At 39.2% G+C, this 21,532-nt stretch overlaps 1 protein-coding gene across 2 annotated transcripts in view; it reads right to left on the reverse strand.

Moving 5' to 3' along the window:
• The window catches only part of PRKN (parkin RBR E3 ubiquitin protein ligase), a 783,437-nt gene that overhangs the window by 616,378 nt on the left and 145,527 nt on the right, over positions 1-21,532 (reverse strand). For both annotated transcript variants that reach the window (XM_075088053.1, XM_075088052.1), the window contains exon 2: positions 9,963-10,126. In XM_075088053.1, the coding sequence (XP_074944154.1) occupies positions 9,963-10,126 (164 nt within the window). The remainder of the gene's footprint in view (positions 1-9,962; positions 10,127-21,532) is intronic.

A 21,532-nucleotide genomic window follows, 5' to 3' on the forward strand; every position in this document is an offset into this window, starting at 1 on the left:
TGATCGCTGCAGCCAAGGCAGAGATATTACAAAGCAGGTTTTCTTGGTTTGCAAGTAGCAAGTTCAGCAGTGCCTCATTCCTGATTGGCACATCTAACATTTGTATGAAGAAGCAGTCCTCTATGCATCCCAGGAACTTGATGGATGGCATGTGAGCTGCTGTATTTTTGTTCCAACAAATGCTGGGTAGTTAAAGTCACCCACAAGAACCAGGTTCTGTTGACCTGAAGCTTGCTTTTGTGACCCAAATATTGATTTGTTGGCCTTATCGTCTTGGTTTGGAGATTGGTAGCAGATGCTTACTATAAGATAACCCTTGGAGAAGACCCCTCGGATCTTGACCCAGAGACATTTGATAGGGCTTCCACAATTGCCACAGTTGACTTCTATACATTCAAGGTTCCCCTTAACACATAGAGTGCGATTCCTATTCCTCTTTTTCCCTGCCTGTCTTTACGAAACAGCCTATAGCCATCTATTGGAATCCTCCCATCATATGAGTTGTCCCATCATGCTTCAGTTATTCCTATGATATCATAACTTTCTGACTGGGCGCAGAGCTCCAGTTCCTCCTGTTTGTTCCCCAGGCTGTGTGCATTGGTATACACACACTTGAGGTGGTTCATCTTCTGGCTCTCATCTTGGGAGTCAGCTAAGGAGCATTTGTTGCTGCTCTGGTTGGCCTGGCTTACTCCCCAGTTGTCGCATGGTGTGAGCATTGCCACTTTGGACCCCACCCCTGAGTCCTTCAGTTTAAAGCCCACCTCACCAAGCTGGCCAGCCTGCTGCCAAAGATTCCCTTGCCTCTTCTAGACAGGTGGATCCCATCCTACCCTAAAAGGCTACAGTCATTGAGGAACTTCCTGTTGTCATAAGCCAAAACCCTCACGATGGCACCAGCCACGAAGCCCGAAGTTGATTTGCATTGTGTCTATTTCTGGCTGCACCCTTTCCTCTAACTGGTAAAATGGAAGAAAAGATAACTTGGGCACAAATACTTTTCACTTACACACCCAGGGCTTTGTAGTCTTCCTTGATTCTGCCCAGGTTCTGGCTTGCTGTGTCATTTGTGCCCACATGAAGGAGTAGCAGTGGATGGTAGTCTGTGCTCTTGACAAGTTGTGGCACCCTCTCGGCAACATCTTGGACCTTAGATCCCAGAAGGTAGCATACCTCGTGACTCCCTGTCAGACAGCAATCCTCCCCAGATTTCCCACAAGGCCCCCTCCATTACCTGCAGATTATCCTGTAGCTCTATAGCCTCCTGCAGACCTGTCAGTTTCTTGGTTAGATACAAGAAGATCAGAAAACGAGGTGAACAGTTAGTAGAGAAGCCCATAATCCAATGAGAGACAGAAATCATAAGTATAAGAAAATGTCAGCTCACTGGCAGGTAGAGCAGATCTACAAGGCAATTCAGTTTTCTCATTCTCTCCTATCTTTATTTGATAGGCTGGGAAAGGGAAAGCTTAGAAAAAAAACATTAGTTTCCTGGACTGGTGTAACACTGCAATGGGCAACAGATATTGGATGGGAACAGATATTGGATGGAATTGATTGGGGGAGGCAGAAATGAGACAGGAAAAGTGACTTGAACTGTGGGAAACTAATAAGAACACAAGTGAGGAAAACACTGATCAAATCATTCAGGAACAGCACTGGAAACCGGACTCAGCAGGAATGGGAGTCACATCTGTACTTCTGTGGATGGAAGGTACAGCATTTCACACTAGCTGAGGAGATTCCCCAGGACAGTAAGAATTTTGTGTCTGTGTGTGAAAGATAAAAAGGGAGAAGAAAGGGGAGAGAATGAGTAAGAGAGAAAATGAGAGAGAGAGAGAATGAAAGGGAGAATGCTGGCTCATGCAAAGTCAATGGCATCACTTTCACTAAATCAATGGAGCCAATGTTTTACCTGAAAAAATGAAATAACAACCTGCTCTGTATATGAAGAAAGTGAAAATTATTTTATTTGTGGAACAGGTACTTTTGCTGCTTTATTTAGTCTAAATGAGGAGAGAAAATTGTATTGCTCTGTTGTTCTGCTTATTGCTGATTTTTTTTTTAAACACTTCACATCCATTTCTTCAACAGGCTTTTACAGGTCATAAGAAAGCTTCTAGGAATTGTAAATTCATCGAGTGTTGCTCCAGTGAAGTGATATATAAGGAATTATATACCTACTTTTGCTTCAATAACTCCTATAATAACTGTCTTCTTTCTCTTTAAGCCTACGTTGGTGTTATTTTTTTAGGATGACCAATGGTATTTCCTTTCATGGGACCTTTGCTGGCATAATGCAACAAAGCTGTTCTTTCCCCCCTGCCCCCCAATCAAAGCCACTCCTAACAGGAACAATTCTCCATCTCCTGGAGTATGGACGTTCATCTGTGATGAAAACGGTAATCGGATATGAAGTATTTAAGTTCCGCTCCCACATTTTCAATTAAAATGAATGAGAAAGATTGAAAAAAAATACATCAAAGAAGGAAACCCACAATGGTTTACTAAATAGCTGTGTGACCTTGATAAGTACAATTATGAATGTATTACAGATGACATTTCAGACAATCAGAGCTGTAAAAATTTAAATAAGTAAAATTAAGACTAAAGCAAAGAAATAATAATGGCAAGGGACTACATTCCACCTTTCTATTGAGGAGGCATAATTGGTATGATACCTGCTACTTTAAAATATATTTCCAACACTGAAATTTCCATCTCTTCCTTTACGATTTTATTTTCCAGACAGAAAATCCTCAATGTTAAAAAGTAATCCACAGAGACTCTGCCCCAATTTCCCATTTCTTAATCCCATATTTTCACTATGTAAAGTGTTAAATAAATCCTATTTTTGCTTGTTTTTTTAACACAAGACAAATATTTGTCAATTATTGTTCTATTTAGTTATGAATTAGAAAATACATAGTCTCTATAGACCCTTCTTTAGAAAAGTAGTCTACCAGGATTGTTAATACCATGTTTTTCTTTTGAGGAAAATGGAGGAAGTAGGAAGGAAATATCCCTCTTACCCTTGAACTTCTGCTAATTCAACTATAGTTTCTGGTAACGGTGTGCAATATGCTAAACACTTTTTCACCATAGCAATTTAGAAAGGTGATGAATGAAAGCCACAGGCTTTTACTGTCATGATTTACAAACTCATAAAATTTATTTCTCACTGCCATCACTCCACAACTACAGCTTTTAAAAGTTTTTTCTTACACATTTTCCCTCGTGCAACTTAAAGCAGGATCCACATCAAAAAATGGACAGCATTGTAAACATATGAATTGGATTATACCCATGACGAGGGAGAAAGATTCAACAAGTGCCTGTCTAATGCAAGTATTCAGGTAGAAAACAGAAGCATATCTAATATTAGTGCAATTTTCAGGATAATTTCATTCTGAAACACTATGTATTTCTTGAGAACTACAGTGGTTTGCCAGAGGATTTTCTTATCAACAAACTGTATTTTATGCAAATAGTATTGCGGTTTCTCTATCAGTCCCACGCAAAGCAACTGCTCTTTCAGAAATGGATTTCGTAAAATTCACTTAATGGCCTCAATGTAGAGAATTTTAACTGCCTAAGAGAAATGAAGTTAAAAAAAAATTAATCTGCTGCCTGAACATGTTCTCACATATAAAAAGGTAATAACAACCATAGATGGAATGGAAATTAATTCAATAGACTCCCAACTTACTGAAACGGTCAGCAAAATGGAAAACAAAAGAAACTCACATTTAGAAATTTGGAAATTAGTCTAAAAGGGCAACGCATGTCATTCAGAAATATTCTAAGTCAGTAAGACTCCTATAGGAATACTGGCACCAGCAACCCTATTCCATGGAATCATGAACCAGACTTAATGGACAGCTTAGAATTATCTAGGTACGAAAACCCAGATACTTCTAGAAATTAAATACAAACTCATAGAGAGTGCACACTGCAGAAAGTTTAAGAAGGAAACCTTGCCATGCTTCCTCCTCTACCATCAGCAGACCAACCAAAACACGTAAGAAATGTCTGAAGAATCCAGAAGGTACCAGCAAAGTTCAGGGTCACCTTCAATCCTGCAGCCCCCTCAAACATGGCCCATTCACTTTCTGGAGTTACCAAACTACCTGAAGAAAATTTAACCCTTACTTAGCTATAGTTAAATCTTGTTCATAGTCTCCTACTTCCAGTAAAAACAGCATAAAAAGAATAGAACAGCAATGCAAAATGTGTTGCTGGGCTGAAAGGTCTAATTTATTGATGCATTTTGATCTTGATCTGCCAGAACAATTAACAAGCAATGTATCCTCTCAAACAGATATGGCAAATCTGTAGACCTGAGCTGGCCTGGATTTAACTTCATATTAAATATGGCTACATGGTACTTTCCACATTCATTATGGGCATATAATGCCACGAGGTCGATCACAAGACTTGGAAAAAACTTATTCAGCACATAGAGTCTCTGTTGTCACATACAGTGAGTCTGCAGTCATCAAAAGAAGCAAGAGTGAGCAGTACTGTTATCCACTCATTTAGTCAAGTCCCTAGTACCTGGTAACACAGGTGGCATCTCTAGATTTCCTTTATTACTTTAATATACCTAAGTATTCTTCAGCTATCTTCTTCTGTTTTGAAGAAGTACAATACATCTCTTCCAGCTTTACAAGTAAGTAAAGATCCACAGGTCAATCAAATATTGACCCAAAATACTGATTTAAACACACACATAATATCTTTCTCTCTCTTTGAATTTCACATAGGATGATTGATTCAGTCAGGGTGTCTGTGAGGAAATCTCTCCAAACAGCGTTTACGTATGCAAATGTTGGCTCAACTGTATTCTATAATTTGCAAAACTGCTGAATATCAAAGATGTTCCCTTGAGTGATTTGGCATCCTGTATACAAAAGGTAGGTCATAACAAAAGGCACTACTTCTCTTGTATGTCAAAAAAGCCAATCTAATCTCAGTGTTCATGGGTTTATAACCAAAGTTGAGCACACAGGGTTCTTTCGCTGCTTAGGGACACATTTTGCTCTGTCACCTGGTTTCTCTTTTGTACCTTCAGTAAACCAAAACAGGGAAATACAAGAACTGCTGGAAGTCCTGTTGTACTGAGCTGTGCTTAGAGAGTAAGAAAGTTGGCATACACTTAGGTAAACAAGGTCCTTCTTCAATAAAATGCAATGTTCCATTGTTCAAATACCTGTTTCTGCTAAAAAAATTGTTCACTGAGATCAATGGTATTAATGATACCCCATTTTCATAAATATTTAAAATGTGAGAGGTAAACTGGGACCCGTTGTTACAAGGTGCTCTCTCTGTCCTTGAGCTTTTCACACAATAGCACTGGAAAATGCTTGCAGCAGAACCAGGTGCCCTCTGGATTAACCTCTAATGTTTACTGTTCAGAAACCCTTCCACAACGAAGCATACTCATTCCAAACCACTGTCAAACTGCAGCACGCTAACATCAGTTATAGCACTACTACTCCCCTAACACTTCTCTTTTCCCTCTTCTATACGGATATTCATCTATGTTGCTACTCCAGTTATGCCATTCCTTTCTACTCATTTTCAGTTATGCTCATCTAGTCACGTTTGTTTGTTTCTTGAACATTTGTATCAATAGTTTTAGGAAAGCACCTATATGGATGGATACAGTCAAAGCCAAATTCATGTGAAGCCTGTGCTCCAAACCTCGAGCCTATGCTCCAGTCAAATGCAAGCTAACTTTGAGTTAGAAGGTGTCTCAGTGGAGCACTGTGCTAAAGCTAACAAGTCCTGCTGCTAATCACATGCTTAGTCTTTTTCTGTTTCAAATAACTGTATTTTCTACATTTACCTCATAGAGCAAACACTGTCAAAAAGAAATGGTACTGGACTGGGAAACAGAAGACTTAATTCTATCCCTGGTTTGCTACTGACTGTGAACAAGCCAGCCTACTGATTCTCATCACATCATTTGTCTGCCTTATACATTTACACTGCAAGCTCTGCGAGGCACGGAATATCTCTTACAAACTGTTTGCAAAGAGCTTCTTCACATAAAGGGATTTTGAGTTCGCCAAGAAAGGGCAAGCTTGTGATAATATAATACCGCTTCTATTACCAGTAGTAAATTTCAAATTGTTTGCATTGAGAAAAAAATGTGTATTAATAAATATTACATATTTTGCTTCCAGAAGGCTTGTTAGCTAATTTTGCCGTTCTTAGAGGCAAGGACAATATTGTTGTAAACAGTCATCTCCCATTACAAAACTCCAAGCTTCCTAATATGCAGCTACCTCCTGTTTATTCCTTTGGTGACTCTGCTACGGTTCTGTTCTTCTTTCACCCTTATGATTGCCACAAGAAGATCTTACCCCTGTTCTCACATACTCGTGACAGCCTTCCGAAAGAATTCCTGTTTTGGGTATATATTAATTAATGACTTCTATTCATTCCAAAGTGAGCTGTAATCAGCAGGGAGCTCTTCATCATTCTGCGGCATATTTAGCACCCTTAAAGTGACACCATGTGCTGTGCTTTTGGAAGCAGCTTATTGCTGTAAATCGTTCTTATGAGTTCCAAATTTTGCAGGTCTCATTCTTCATCCAGTCATTACCAATCTTTCCTTACTGTGGTTCTAATTTCACTATTTGCCCCTTAGTCACTAGCTAAGATACCGATCTCCCCTGTGCACAGTTGAATCAGTGACTAATCTTCCTCTCTTTTTGCAAGGACAAAACACTTATCTGAGGTACCAGATTAAATGTCTCCACACATATTTCACTTCTATCCTTCCTACAATTTTTTTAATGTTGTTGTTGATATCAAATCACTTATTTAAGATCTCAACTTGGCACTTTCTCATACTAATTTTTTGTTAACGTTTGTCTATTCCAGCTTCATTCCTTTTATACAGGTTTCACCTACCATGAAAGATTTTTCCTTCTTTCCAAACAGGAAAAAAACTGCAGCTTTCACATTCTCAGTTATGTTTTGTATCAGCTGCCTGAGATCCTAAAGAAGCTGTCAAGGCAAATCTAGTTGTTCTGTGAGCTGTGAAACCAATGAAGTTTGCTATCCTGGAGTATTTCCTATATTCCTGCCCCACATTCCTGCAATTACTGTAGCTTTCCCCATGTCCTCTATAATCTTATTATCTGTAATACTATCAGTGCTCGTTCCTGACCTCTAGATTCTCCCGCAGTATCTCGGGCAAATAAGTTCAAAAGTAATTTATGAAAAACGGAAGAACAAAATAGTTTTATTAGAAATTCTACATTACAGTAAAATAAAATAACTTAAAAGCGTCAGCTGAATACAAATCTATGTTGTATTTTTCTTACTCTGCATGCAAATCCGTAGGTCTAGAAAACAAGAGCTAGTTAATTTGCTCATATGTGATGTTAACTCTACCATACAGCCTGCCATAGGAACTCAAACACGTCAAACCCTCAACTGTTGTTCTTGTACTGACAAATTTCCACAATAAATACACATACACAAATATATGACAGAAAAAACTGCAAACACAAGAGAGCAAAATGCACTCAATTAAATAGCAAGAATAAAAATTTCATTGATACACCACTGATTGTATTAATCTTTGCACTATTTAAGACACTTAAATACAGAAGTATGGACTGTACCAAACAGCTTCTGATTTTCCTATCTGCTTTAGTCGATAGTGAAAGCAATGAGTCTAGGTCCAGTTTACTAAATAATAAAATGAGTTGACTACACAGGGTAATTCTGACATTCCTATGAAATGAATTAAGTCATCAGCAGGCCTGTATATTTGGAAAGCAATTTTTAATTTATCCTGGCAACACATTGTATGTTGTTGCTGACAACAAACTTGGTTGCAAGTGTAAAACTGGGCTCAAAATCTATGTTTCATGCTGACATGAAATAGCAGTAACACCAATACCTACAGCTTTCCAGGAAATGCTAAGTGGTTCAGAAGCTTCTGACAGAACAACACAGACACCAAATCTAGCAACTGGCAACTGACAACTTCTACAATTCACATTATATTTTTTTGTATTCATACATTTTCTTAGACCTGTTTTCACATATAAGTAAGTGAAGCACATTGCCGTTTATGCCGTGAATATACATGCATCAACACTATCCACAGGCGATGCATTGGAGACTGACAACAATTCACATTTCTATACCTTCCTTTGTGTGCTGAAACTCCCAAAAACCCTTTGCAAAGCAATAAATATCATACCCAAGGAGAAATAGTGATAGGTCATCAATACAGTAGTGACTTTCTGTACCCAGGCTTAGCAGCCATTCTAAGTACAGCAATACTTCTGAAATATGAGTGCCAATTAATCTGAAATAGTTCTGCCTGTGAGAGATCTGTTATATAATCACCTCCACTACTACAGATTGCGTCTGCAGTTTTTTGATACCACTGCAGAAGGACAGCAATTTCATTAAATCAGTATTTGCGCTCTGTCAAAAGGCCAGTAGGGTTCCCCAAATGTCTGAGGTGTATGATCTTACACTAAGCCCTGGCTATCCGAGTGAACTGCCAAATCCACATACAGTATAAACAAAAATATTTATAAAGCAACTGCAGCCGCACTGGTAACGGTAGCAAAGAAGAGAAGAAGGAAGAGAACAAGGAAGAGAAAGTTGAACCTATCTTTCTGAGCTTACTACTGCTCACCACAGATGAACAGCCCTCTGCATTTATTGAAGAGAACAGTTAGATAACCTTCAGGAGCTGAAATTCAGATACCTACTTAAAGCTGCTCCTCCATGCTCCCTGCTACTGTCTTAGCTTCACATGTTTATGAGGTCAGTGGTTTGGAGTACACTTCTGTGGGCTTTTGTCTTGGTTTCAGCTGGGATAGAGTTAATTCTCTTCCTCGTAGCTGGTACAGTGCTGTGTTTTGGATTTAGTAGGAGAATAATATTGATAACACACTGATGGTTTAGTTGTTGCTGAGCAGTGCTTACACTAGTCAAGGACTTTTCAGCTTCCCATGTTCTGCCGGTTACACAAGAATCTGGGAGGCGAGGGGGCACAGCCGGGACAGCTGATCCAAACTGGCCAACAGGCTATTGCCTACCATATGATGTCATGCTTGGTATATAAGCTAGGGCGAGTTGGCTGGTGGGCAGTGATCGCTGCTTGGGGACTGGTTGGGCATCAGTCAGTGGGTGGTGAGTAGTTGCATCACTTGTTTTTCCTGGGTTTTGTTTCTCTCTCTCTTTCTTGTTGTTTGCCTTTTCTTTGCAACTTTTTAAATTATTACTATTGTTGTTGTTATTATTATCCTTATTTTATTTATTTTATTTCAATTACTAAACTGTTCTTATCTCAACCTACGAATTTTCTTTTACTCTTTGGATTCTCTTCCCATCCCACTGAGGGGGAGGGTGAGCAAGCACCTGTGTGCTGCTTGGTTGCTGACTGGGGCTGAAACAAGACAGCTTTCTGATCTGGAACCAACCCTGCAGCAGTGCACTCACCTGCACATGTGCGCAGCAGCACATGGAGCAGCAGCAGCCCTGTAGCTATCCTCCAGGGGTCACAATTGGGTTACAAATTCTATAAAATGTGATGACTGTGTAACCTGATTTAGAGCAATTTATTCACATCCTTCTTCATTAAGATTCAAATGGAATAAGTAAGATAGAAATTGAACAGATACAGAAATTGTGCATGGCTTGCTTCTGTAGTCAGTAAACATTTATTCACTAGGCACAGCTCTCTCTCGTGTTCTCTCTCTTGTATTCTCTCTCTTCCCCTATACTTCCTGCTTGCTGTTTTAATGCATAATTAAGAAGGTCAGAATTAATGAAGCACTGTGGAGTAAAGTTCAAGGAATCCCCAGGCACTATTTATTCTATTAGATCTCAGGCATGAATGTCAGATTGGCAGCATTAGAGGCAGAGGCAGTGTATCTGGCAGCAGTCCAGAAGCGAAGCTACCGAGGGAGGCTTACCTGCAGTGTCAAGTCATTGCTGAGCTCCCTCCCTGCAAAAATCACCCGCAGCTGATCAGCTGGAACTCCCTGTCGCTGGGCAACCGCCTCCTTCAGCTGGAGGATGCTGGCATCTGAACCAAACTCCATCGGGAAGCCATGGCTGGAGTTGAACCTGACAAACACTGAACAAGAGTAAAACACCTTTTAAAGCAAGTATTTCTCACAAGGTGTTTGTACTAGAGTGACTACAAGAGGCTTACTCTTCAGTTTCAGGGAGCATGTACTATTTTCAGAGAAAAGCTATTAATACTGCAGTGTACCATTTTGAAACCCATCACAGAATAGTTAGTGACCAATAAACAAAAGCCATGTGTTTCCCCTTGGCAGGGTTAGAAATTACAGAGAACAGTCAGAATCAAAAACGACCTAGCTAGGCAGCTGTCTAAGTAGTTTTAAATTGGCACAAAGGATTTTTAGTTCAGTCCTGAACTTAGTGGGCACAGGCATACACGCTTTCTGTGCCCCTCGTGCTCTTCCCCACTGCATATAACAAATAAATGCAGGAAACTGAGGTATGCTTTAGAGCCAAAATGCATTAAATAATACAGGGGAAAACAAGTCCTTATTACACAGTAAAGCACAGTCATATAAACTGGTTTCCCACAGATGTAATTCTACAGAAGATAATGATAGAAAATCACAGGCTAGCAGAAATGTTTGGGAGTGTTGTGTTAGAGTGTGGTCTTTTCAGAGTTCACTAAAATCTGCAGTACATAACTCCTGCCGGCATCCACCTTCAGTGCAGAAAATCACTACTGCACCAGTCATATCATTTTTAGAGCCGCAGCAACTGGTTTATACATCCAGAGAAGCCTGGCAAATAAACTCATAAGCTCCCTGCCATTCAGCAGGCGAAGCTGTTTTTCATAAGGACTCTGAATATGCACATTGAGCCCATGGTCAGGGGAATGACTACAAGAACTATGAAACAAGAAAAGAACTCATTACATCCATATGAGTCACAGAGACTGTATGAAGGTAGACATGTCCCCAGCGGACTGCTTCAACCAATAGGTCCACAGGCAGGAAGCAAAGGAATTAGCAAAACCCGATATAAAACCAAAAATCATTTAGATCAGACAGACAGCAGGTACCTGTCACCTAAGCTGCTTGGGTATTGATTGCAACATCCAGTCTTCTTAAAGATTTATTTCCTATTCTACCTGCAATATTTTAGCTGAAGATGTTATTTCTTTGCATTTTTGATGACTGACAGAAGTGTAAGCTGAGAAGCATTTATATAGTTCAAAGAAATAACTATTTTTAAAGGTGAAAATTGGATCTTTATGATTCTCAAACACGTAAAGTCTCCCTGACCACTCCAAAGTTGTCAGGTTCTTTACGAGCATTTCAATATGGCTGAGAACACTGCCGTTGTTTTGCTGAACAATGAACATTGTAACTATCTGAAATTTCACATCATCTATTCAGATTTGGCTAATCTTTAAAGGACAAGGCCATATATGAATAAAATTTTACACAACGTTTTAAGTTTTGCACCTGAAAGTACCCTCTTTATATACTAAAATGCAGGGTACGATTGCATAATGCTGTGTCAGGCAGGGTGCAGTACATACGCCCTGCAGTGTGCTACACGGTCTCCTGTAGTACATCTCATTACTGGGTTTGATTTCTATTTAAAAGTGTTCTGGAAATAACTAAACTGTGCAAGCTGTATATTCAGACTGTTCAGAAAAATCAGCGGAATTTGAATTTTATTTTGATTGTGGTTTGGCGAGTAAAGGAGGACTTACGTGACAAAAGTAGTTCCAGCTAATGGGAACTGAACATTTCCCAGCTTTCCAGAACACTCATAACACTCAACTGTAAATAATGTTATCTGGGCCAGTAGCAAAATATATAGTTAAATCCATGGGGAATATACTTTTTTTTTTTAATATGCTAAGCTCTGACTATTTGACTATGTGCATGTATTTTTTAAATACGTTTATCTAGGTATGCTCACATACACACATAAAACACATATATGTGCATCTCCAAAGACTTATTCCTAAATAATAAGTAATCCTCATTATCTTTAGTCTTACAAAAGCCAGTACTATTGGTTCTGGAAATGAAAAAATGTTAGCAAGTGCATTGACTCTGCAAATCAAATGTGCTGGTAAGAGGAAAGTGCTTGACAAAAGAAGCATAAACAAGTGGAGTGCCTTTTAAATTAATTATAAAGCAGTACTCATTTTTAAAGAGAGTATAACTCCAACACACTTACGGCAAGCATAATTCACTTTTGTCATCAACAATCCCCACCCCTTCCCTCAAATACGGTTTTTATTCACTTCCAACAGGTATAGTCTCCTCGTCGCAATGTGCATGAGGTCGCAGAAGTTTCAGCCTCGCAACTGTAACCACAAGCAAACATGGGAAATGGGCATGTGAGTGCAACATAGAAGCATAGAATCATTTAGGTTGGAAAAGACCTTTAAGATTCTCAAGCCCAACCATTAACCTAAACTTCTGATCTCTAGTTCTTCAAAGACATCATCCATGATGATCAGCAGATGATGGCTCTGGAATTCAGAGTGATTTCTCTACCTCCACATTCCCTGTACTAGCCCCTACACCACAGCAAAGACTACAACTAGAAAAATGCTAGAATGCTAAATTGCACTTGCTGGAAAGTTCTAATCCACAAATACATTGCCCTTAAACACTTTTATTCTATTATAAAGTCTGCAATCCACAAACTTTTAATGTAAAAGAAAAGAAGACACCTTTGCTTACTTGCACAGAGCACATAAAGATTAAATACAAAATTTCAGTCTGTGGAATAAAAACAAAATTTCATCAATATAATATTCCAAGCTGTTGTTTTAGGAAAAAGAAACTCAGTATTTTCTTTTTGACATTTCAACTCAATAATTAAATCATCACTAACAAGTTGATACTCTTAACAGCACATGCCATTCATGAGATTATGTGTGAAGTTACGCAGATGTTCAAGACCTCTTCCAAAGAATACATACTTTGAAAAGACTTGGACTGTAAAGTTTGCCTACTGGAAGTTAAATAAATATTGGCTTAACAGAAGATTAGAGAATTTACCTGAGGCTTAAACTGTTGATGGAAATCCAAAAGAAATAAATCAAATTACTAAATTTAAGAAGTAGCCAAATGGAGCTGAAGAAAGGCTCCATTTGGATCAGGTCTCTTACTCCCACATCTGTAAGGGGTGACAAACAGTAAAGCTTGTCTGATAAATGGAAACTCTGTGAGACTTGACTGTCATGTCAAATATAATCTCTGTATAACATCACAAGGATCTGATTTCCAGAGAGATCAAGAGGTACCTAGGCGCTTTTGTAAATGTCTTAGTATCTATCTGAATCTCCACATCTATCTAAGGTGTACATATTCATGCAATAATTTCAATTTTACATTTAATGAGTTGGATAGTATTAATCTCTTGTTTGGAAGGATCAGCAAGTGCTACATAAGGGGACAGTTGTAGAGAAAGTAACTTTTACATATTTCCAGAGGAATTTCCTGTGTCTCCTATGAAAATACCCATTTTTTCAAGCATGTACCTACACAGCAGAAAATGTTTTGGTCCAGCATGATGACTCAAGTGGTGGAAATTGGTTTCTTCAAAGACCGCAGGCTTACTCCTTTGGCATGCCACTTCTGTGAGCATGGCAGAAGGAAAATTCTCACTCAGTTCTGGGTGTAAGGGCAGGAATTGCTTTTGTACAGAGCAACACATTTCCCCCTAGAAACCGATACTACAAAATCAGAATACACAGAGTTGCAGGGTACGTGAAATGCATTTAGGTGCAAAGAAGGCATAGGAGACTATATACAGAAATGCTGGTCTAGCATACAGCAGTAGGTCAAAGCTGACTAAGCAATATGTAACAAGTCTTCACAGACAGAAGCTAGCCATTTAGGGAAACAGAAGTGAGAAGTAAAAATGCACCCCTCAACCTCACCCAGCCACCCCAATTGGACCAGAGGATGGAGGCATACACAGAAGTACTGAGTGAGAAATATTGAGTGGAATTAAAATCTTGGTTCCCAGCTGGGGGAAGTTTCACTATTTTGATATCAGTTTTCATCTCAAATACATCAAAAATTCAGTGTAATGACCTTTGATGTTCTTTTTGTTGAACAAGAAGTACCAGGTAGGTATTAAAAAAAGTTCACCCTGCAGCACTTCATGGAAATAAATAATTCTTAATTCTTCCAGTCTGTTGACTAGACTCCTTTGGATTATCTTGCTCAGAATGAAACACCAACACAAATCCCAGAAAGAAGTGGGTGCTGCAGTCAGGAGGAAGCACTAGTGTATCATGATAGAGACAGCCCAACATTTATTTTGATTAAAAGTTCCTGAGGAACTCAACTTCTTGGCTTTTAGCTGATTTGTATTCCAGTGACTGTAATAAAATTAAGAAGTTATTACCTCTGAAGTGACTTGTATTAATAAATTCAGGTACAATAAGCCATTTCATTCATATGAATACGATACGGAAATGGATCTTCTCCCAAATAAAATATTGCTATCCTGAAGATGTCGTGTGTCACAGTGTGACACATCATTGCATTCACTAACAGAACAGAGTCAGCAGCACAATTCAATCACTTTAGGATACAATATGATGAATACCTTTTCCCCATGAGGTAATACAAGAATTGTTAGTGAGGGGAATATAAGTAAGTGAAGAAGATTGTGGCTAAAATATTGGGTAGTTTAAGACAGTACTGCTCCTGACCATCTGTCCACCCCTTATGCTGGAAGTTGCTACATATGTAACTGAGATACTGAAGGAATGTACCAGCATCTCAGCTGTGCCTGTTTACGCTTCAGCCTGCTAGTACAAACTCAATTGGAAATTTATGCAAATGCAGATAGATACAAACTGGTTAAACTCAGACACAAGTAGATGGGTAAGGTGTGGAGAGGAGCTGCAGAATTTCAAGTGAAGACTGGAAGAAAGCTTGTGGGCAGGCACCCCTGCCAGGATCTCAGCAGGCCATTTCTCAGGGCCCTGGGATTCAGCAGCCTTTCTTCTTTGGCAAGTCATACCAAAAGTGCCAAAGCTTTAAGCCCCGTTGTCATCAGTCCTACATGTTTTGCAGTTCTGAACTGAGAAGATAAACACTGCACGTTGGAGAAGCTTAGGCCCTGCTTTCAAACAAACTGTGAAGGCACAGTCCTGATATAAAGAACCAAAATAACTGAACTGTGCCAAGAATGAAAAAAAAAAAGTTGCAAATGTTTTTACATTGCTACATGCAAAACAAAATTTTTCTTTTTAGTTTTGACGTAAAATAGCCAATTATTTTTCTTCCTAAAGTAGTGAATCACACAATCCTGCCTTGCTGCACACCAAACAAAAGCCGTAACCTACAACATATGATCTGCAACAACAGAATGCACACATTTAAACTCGAAGGTCTTATTGCTGAGCAATTATGTGTCCATGATAGCTATGACACCTTCAAATACTAAGGACAAAAAGAATAAAACTGAGGTTTAACCCAAGGATGGTGTGAAACCTTTTTGATTTTTAAAAGCCCTTTTCCTATTGACCTTGGAAATGTATTTCCCTAAGGCCAGGAAAAAAAGGGTTGTGACAGTATCTGTCTGTGGTGATCAGCTCCTCTTTGGCTCAGCACACGACTTAACAACACAGCCCTTCTTAGCTCAATCCTTGCCACCTGCTAGAGTACTGTGGAAATGGTCTGTAAGTCCCTCCATTACTGCACAACTGCATGTCACCTCTCAAGGCATAGGCTGAAGGCAGCTGTTCTAGGTATATTTTTTTATTTCAATAAATAAAATAAAAACATATTTTTCAGATGCTTGGGGCTCTTGCATCCTCAATCATATGGCAAGACGCTGTTCTATTGTTTTAATCTTTGTATTTAATGACCATAAGGTACATTCATAGGCACTTTATAAACCCTGAGTGAATGTCAGTTGCTGCCTGAAATGTCTACAACCTAAATTGTAGAAATGTAACTGTAGGATATATGTAGTGCGAGAAACTAGGAGCAGAACACAATATAATGTGATGGCAGTAAATCTTGTTCCACAACCTTTTATTGTTATTTCCTGGTTTAAGTGTGTCAAGGGAATTGCAAAAAGGGAAAGAAGTAAAGCAAATTATTAAAGAGGAACAAAAAATGGAAAGAAAAAGATGAGTTGGGGAGACTGTAAGTTGAGGTCAGGACTGTAAAGGAATAGCTCAGAGCTGTGGCAGGCTTTTATTAAACAGCCAGTCAGCACATACTACTGAAAGTCCAATTAAATGGTTAAACAACTTTCTGAAAAGTTCTTTGAAGTGTCTTTCTACAGCAACTCCAGCAGCCTGGAACTGGTTGCAGTCTTTTTATTCACAGATTTGTGTATCTACATTCTGCATTAGAATAGGAGACCTTCCCAACTCTTTTTGCTTCCAGAGGCACTGGAGGGCAGGATGGTTCAGTCAGCTCCATTTTAATTTCTACCCTCTTCCAGTACCATCAACTCCTACTTTGGAGGCTGCTGTCATCATCGCAAAGCTCCAGCCAACTGGCTTCTGTGATTTTTTCCTTGACATATATATGTGATAAATAAAATCGCAGCAGCATTAGAATAACTGGTCCCATAGGAATTCATGTAGCCCTTTCATCAGTTAGCAAAAATATCCTTAGCTCTCTCCAAGAAAACTCTCAAACAGATGTCTTTTCATCAAAAAGTTGCCAAATTCCGGCAAATTGGAGCCAAGTTGAGACAGCAAGATCCTGAGTCTTGATGCCCTTGCACTGAACATCCTGACAACAGTTCCCTTCTATAAAGAGAGAAATCCAGCTACAGAACCTGTGCTGTCTACACAAGGAGTGAGATAGTGTCTTGGAGTTAATAATTTCACACATTTTGGGCTGTATGGTTCAAAATCAATTCCTTGAACACTACCCTGAGATGAGCGGGTTGCTATTGCAGATATTGATGCATTGGTGTGATGTTTTCCTGGCAAAATGGCTAGCTGTATATTTTGCACCAGGTCCAGACTGACAGGTATATGCAATGAAGTTAACCGTGACTTAATGAGTTACCACTCACCGCTGAGCCGTAATAACTGGCAGCATTAGGCCTCCTTGATTATTGCATTTGTGAAATAAAATTGATGCACATTAATGGAAGCCAACTTCACTGCCGCAGCAGAAAAAGAGCCTACACAGGCAATAAGTGGCAACTCATTAAGCTAGAGTAATTTGGTTGCTTCTGATCATTTGTAAATTACCTTCACCTAACAAATGATTTTATGATGTAGTCACACATAGAGAGCAACACAGTAATCTAACATAAACAATGTCTATAAAGTTCATCCTTGGTGAGGTTATTTCTCTCCTTAGCAAGGAGTAAGCTGTATCATGGAAACATCTTTATTTCTAGCTAACACCAAATGAATACAATAAAAGAAGTTCCTTGATTCTTAACTCAAATTTTAAGATTGAGATTTCTGATTGTTCTATTTCCTTTTCAAATAAAAATCCTGATAGACTTTTATTCAAACAACTGTGTATGGAAACTAATACTGTAGTATTCACAAATGCTGCATTTGTACCTGATGATGGTGTTCTACAAAGTCATGAGCAGCATGGAAAGGGTGAGCAGGGATTGGGCACTCATTTCTGTTGCAACGTTTAGGGGGCATCATATCAAGCTTGTAGGAGCTAGGTTCAAAAATGACAAAAATGACATGTTTACTTATGCTACTAGCAAGGGACCCTCTGGAAAACTGCCAGAGAAGTGGTAGATGCAGGATGTATAACTTCAGCTCAAGAGGAGAAAAGAAACTGGCAGTTACTGCATAGGCTGAAAAGGAGGGGATAATATATACTAGTACGAAGTACTTTATATGTAGGTTTTGAGCTTAAAAGGGCTATATCTTCTAGTCATGTGCTGAGCCACAGAGGAACTTATCACTGCGAGGACAATAAAAAGTAACTGATATTGTCATAAGATATTTTTCCCGTTCCTGGAAAAAAGTACATTTTAAAGTTCCTGTCAGTTGAGTTAAAAATAGCTGTGAGACCATCAGGGGGAAATATCATGTATGCTTGCCTTTCTTCAGAAGGGTGTCTCTGCTCATGGTCACTGTTGGAGACAATAATACATGGGGTTAAACAGGCTTTCGTTCTGAACGACTACGGCAGCTCTTTTGTAGGTGTCCTGGGTTTGTATTTCCATACATGTACTCCATGGAATGTAATACTGAGTAAAATCTAGTAAATAGGCACATTAACAGTTTCCTCCTGACTCTTCCTCACTATCAAGTAATCCAAACCAAGAACTGAGGCACATAAGAGAGACAAGAGTATTCTTGTAGTATTCAGCAGTATTCTTTTTTTTCTCCAGAACTATGCATGCACGTGCAGTTGCTTTCTTGTACTGCAGTGAAGCAAATTTTAAACTCAGCAATTCGCACATTAACCTAATTTTGTTCTAAGAAGTATGCCTCTTAATCCAAGAGACAAGCTAAATTTGTCCAGTGAATTATTTCCTGTGAATAATTCACTCAGTTTTACTATACCCAAATTCTCTTTAAAGTTGGAGGAATGCATGACTAGCTAAACCAACACTACAATTATGTTGGCATTTCCTTAAAAAGTCTCTTAAAAATGCTATTTTCCTAGCTATTTTTGTCCTGATTTACTAGCTGCTTATGTCAGCACAAAGCTGCTATGAACTTCCTTGATACAGAATCAAGCTAAATTCATGTTTCATTTTAAATAGACACATACTGTTCTTTAATGTGCTTGGATATGGATAAGAGTCTTTAAACTCTACAAATTTCCAGCTGTATGCTACAGCTTTCCATATTAATATGAAGTATTACATTTAAAAAAGAAAAAAATATACTCTTGCAACTTTTAAATTACCTCTGTCCTGTGGAAGAATGGGCCAGTATTTTTGCAAAGACTGCATAAGCTCAATGAAATTTATAAGAGAGTCAGAAAATCTCTAGTAAGACTATTGCAATACCTTTACACCTGTAAAGGGGACTGCAACATGAAGACTGCAATAGTGAGATTCCACTACTTTAACAGTTACGCTCATTTGTGTTTCCTCATGAAATTTACCACATTTTTCTTCTGAAATCTATATTCTGCTAAATATTAGAAACATTGGTGGGCAGCTGAAGATCCACTCAAAGAAATGTATGATAAATATGGCAGCTGTCTCACTTGACTAAGAAAAGAGCTTTCTAACTTTGTGAAGTTTGCTAGTTGTTCAGTACAGGACGAAAGAATATAAAAATTTATACCATCCATATTATAATAAGGATAAAAATGGTATGTATACCATTGGAATGGCTATGTTATGTAGAAACAGATTAGTTCTGCACATAAAAAACCCAGAAGTCCCAGAGAAAACATACCTACCTGCCCACCTACCGACACGGAAATATTCTTTCTTTTTCACTTTAATTTCTACAAGAGCTACTACATGTCAAAACAAGCCAAAACTCAAGGGAACAAACATTGTTATAGCCCAGGACAGTGTCAGCCCAGTACATCGTTATATGCAGTACAGCCACTTGCATTGCTTGAAAAGAAGAGATGAAGCCAGCTGCTCTGGAGAACAGAAACAAAATAGGACTAATTTCCTTGGCTAATGTTAGTTTTTGGATCTCTAGGTTTCTTTGCTTTTACTCATCCCATTTGTGGCGACCCCAGTATCATTACAATCACGTCCTGATTTGTTTTAAAGCACATGCACAAATGAAATTATGTTTCACCACTGAGCACTCAATGTTAAGGCTATTTGCCACAGCCTCTTTTCCTTGAGCATCTTTCCAATTTGCCTGTTTTACTGATAATTAGATCTCTACTAGCTGAAAAATGAACTTTGATGTTCTGAGACAGACATATCCCTGCCCTTCACCTTTAAATACTAACCTCACCCTGCTTTCTGATGCTTTGCTTTCGAACTGCGGGTGTGATGTCTCCTCCCCAAGACTTCTCAACTGTGAAACTACTGCAATAGCAGAGCAAACTTAGGCAGACAATTGCTTTGCAGAACGGCCTGAAGAGATGCTACCAGGGCCCTGGGGACACCACCACTGTGGGGCTGCGCTGCTGCCCACCAGGCCCCGGCTCTGCTGGTGGCACCACACCGCTCTCACCGCTCTCAGAAATGGCGGTTGCGGCGGTAAGAGGAAAGGTAACATCTCCTCAGCCAATGAATGGCAAATGTGAGAGTCTCAAAACAGGCTCTAAAATGGCACACGTGTGTGTGAGGCATAGTGCTGCTCTGGGAGGCGGGCTCCTGTTCGTTCATCAAGATGCAATTTGGCCCAGGTGGGTTTGAGCAGGGAGAGCTGCTTGAGGGGCACTCCAGCCTGCAAGAGCCAGCATGGCCGGCCGCCCTCCTCCTCTTCCTCCTCCTCCTGCTGCCCCACTGACAGAAATCAGTAATGCAGCAGGAGATCTGGTTAAACCCTGACTCTCAGGCCTTGCTGTGCACTTCACCTCTGTATGGGACTTGACCTTTGGCTCGGCAGCCCTCGGCTTCCCGCCGGTGCAGGGGCTGACGGGGCTGCAACTGATGCCTCCTGCCTCCTGCCAGGGACCCCTGGCCTGCAAGAAGCAGGACTGCCCGCCTTTCACGCCCCCGGTCCAGGCAGCCTGCTTCAGCTCCAAAGTTTTGAGAAAGGCATACTGTGGGCAGTCTTGGAACAATTTTAAAATGTCCCTGCCTTTTAATATTTGAAAAGCATGTTTTGTTCCAAAACATACAGCACTTGTGTAGCAACTTGGAATTTACCCTGCCAGGTCCACGTTAAATTCTTTTGGCAAAATTACATTTGTTAAAGATGTAATGTAAAGATTAGTTAAAGATCCTAAGTAATTACACTACCTTTAGTGTACAAAGCTGTTTGCTCCTCTGTGAGTAAAAATTAACCCCTTAAATGAAAAGAGAATGATAAAATGATGGGTTGCCAAAGAAATTTCCATCTGTGTAATAGAAGTGTGTACTTCTCTTCTGAATTAGTTAAAAAAAAAAAAAGAAGTTCCTGTAGATAAGCTTGAAGATTAACCATATTTCAAAGATTATTTTCTCCCTTTTGAGTTTTTCAAAGCTTTTCCCCCCCTTTTTGGTTTTTCTTAACATTTACTTTTGCTATTATTCTCACACCCAAATAACAAACACTTCTGCATTAAATACCTCTAAGTCCCTGATGCAAGAAAATACCCAGCAGCCACTTTTTTCAGGCAAAAACATATGGTCCAAACTGGCTGCCAAAAATAGTCTATCCTTCCTACTATAAAACTGCCAGTTAGCTGGAAAAAAGAAACATAATTTCAAATATCCCAGTGTCACACCAGAATGCTATGAATTCAGTATATTCTTTGAACACACAGAGATTAATTGGACCTTATAAAATATGTGCAATACAGTCATTTACAATCACGCCTTAATTATATCAAATGTATAAAGGTGGGTGTGTACATAGATATATATAGATTATATATACATGTAGGTGTATGTATAAAATCCCCAATTCAGGATGTTG

Source organism: Phalacrocorax aristotelis, chromosome 3 (assembly GCF_949628215.1).
Source record: "Phalacrocorax aristotelis chromosome 3, bGulAri2.1, whole genome shotgun sequence".
Lineage (NCBI taxonomy): Eukaryota > Metazoa > Chordata > Aves > Suliformes > Phalacrocoracidae > Phalacrocorax > Phalacrocorax aristotelis.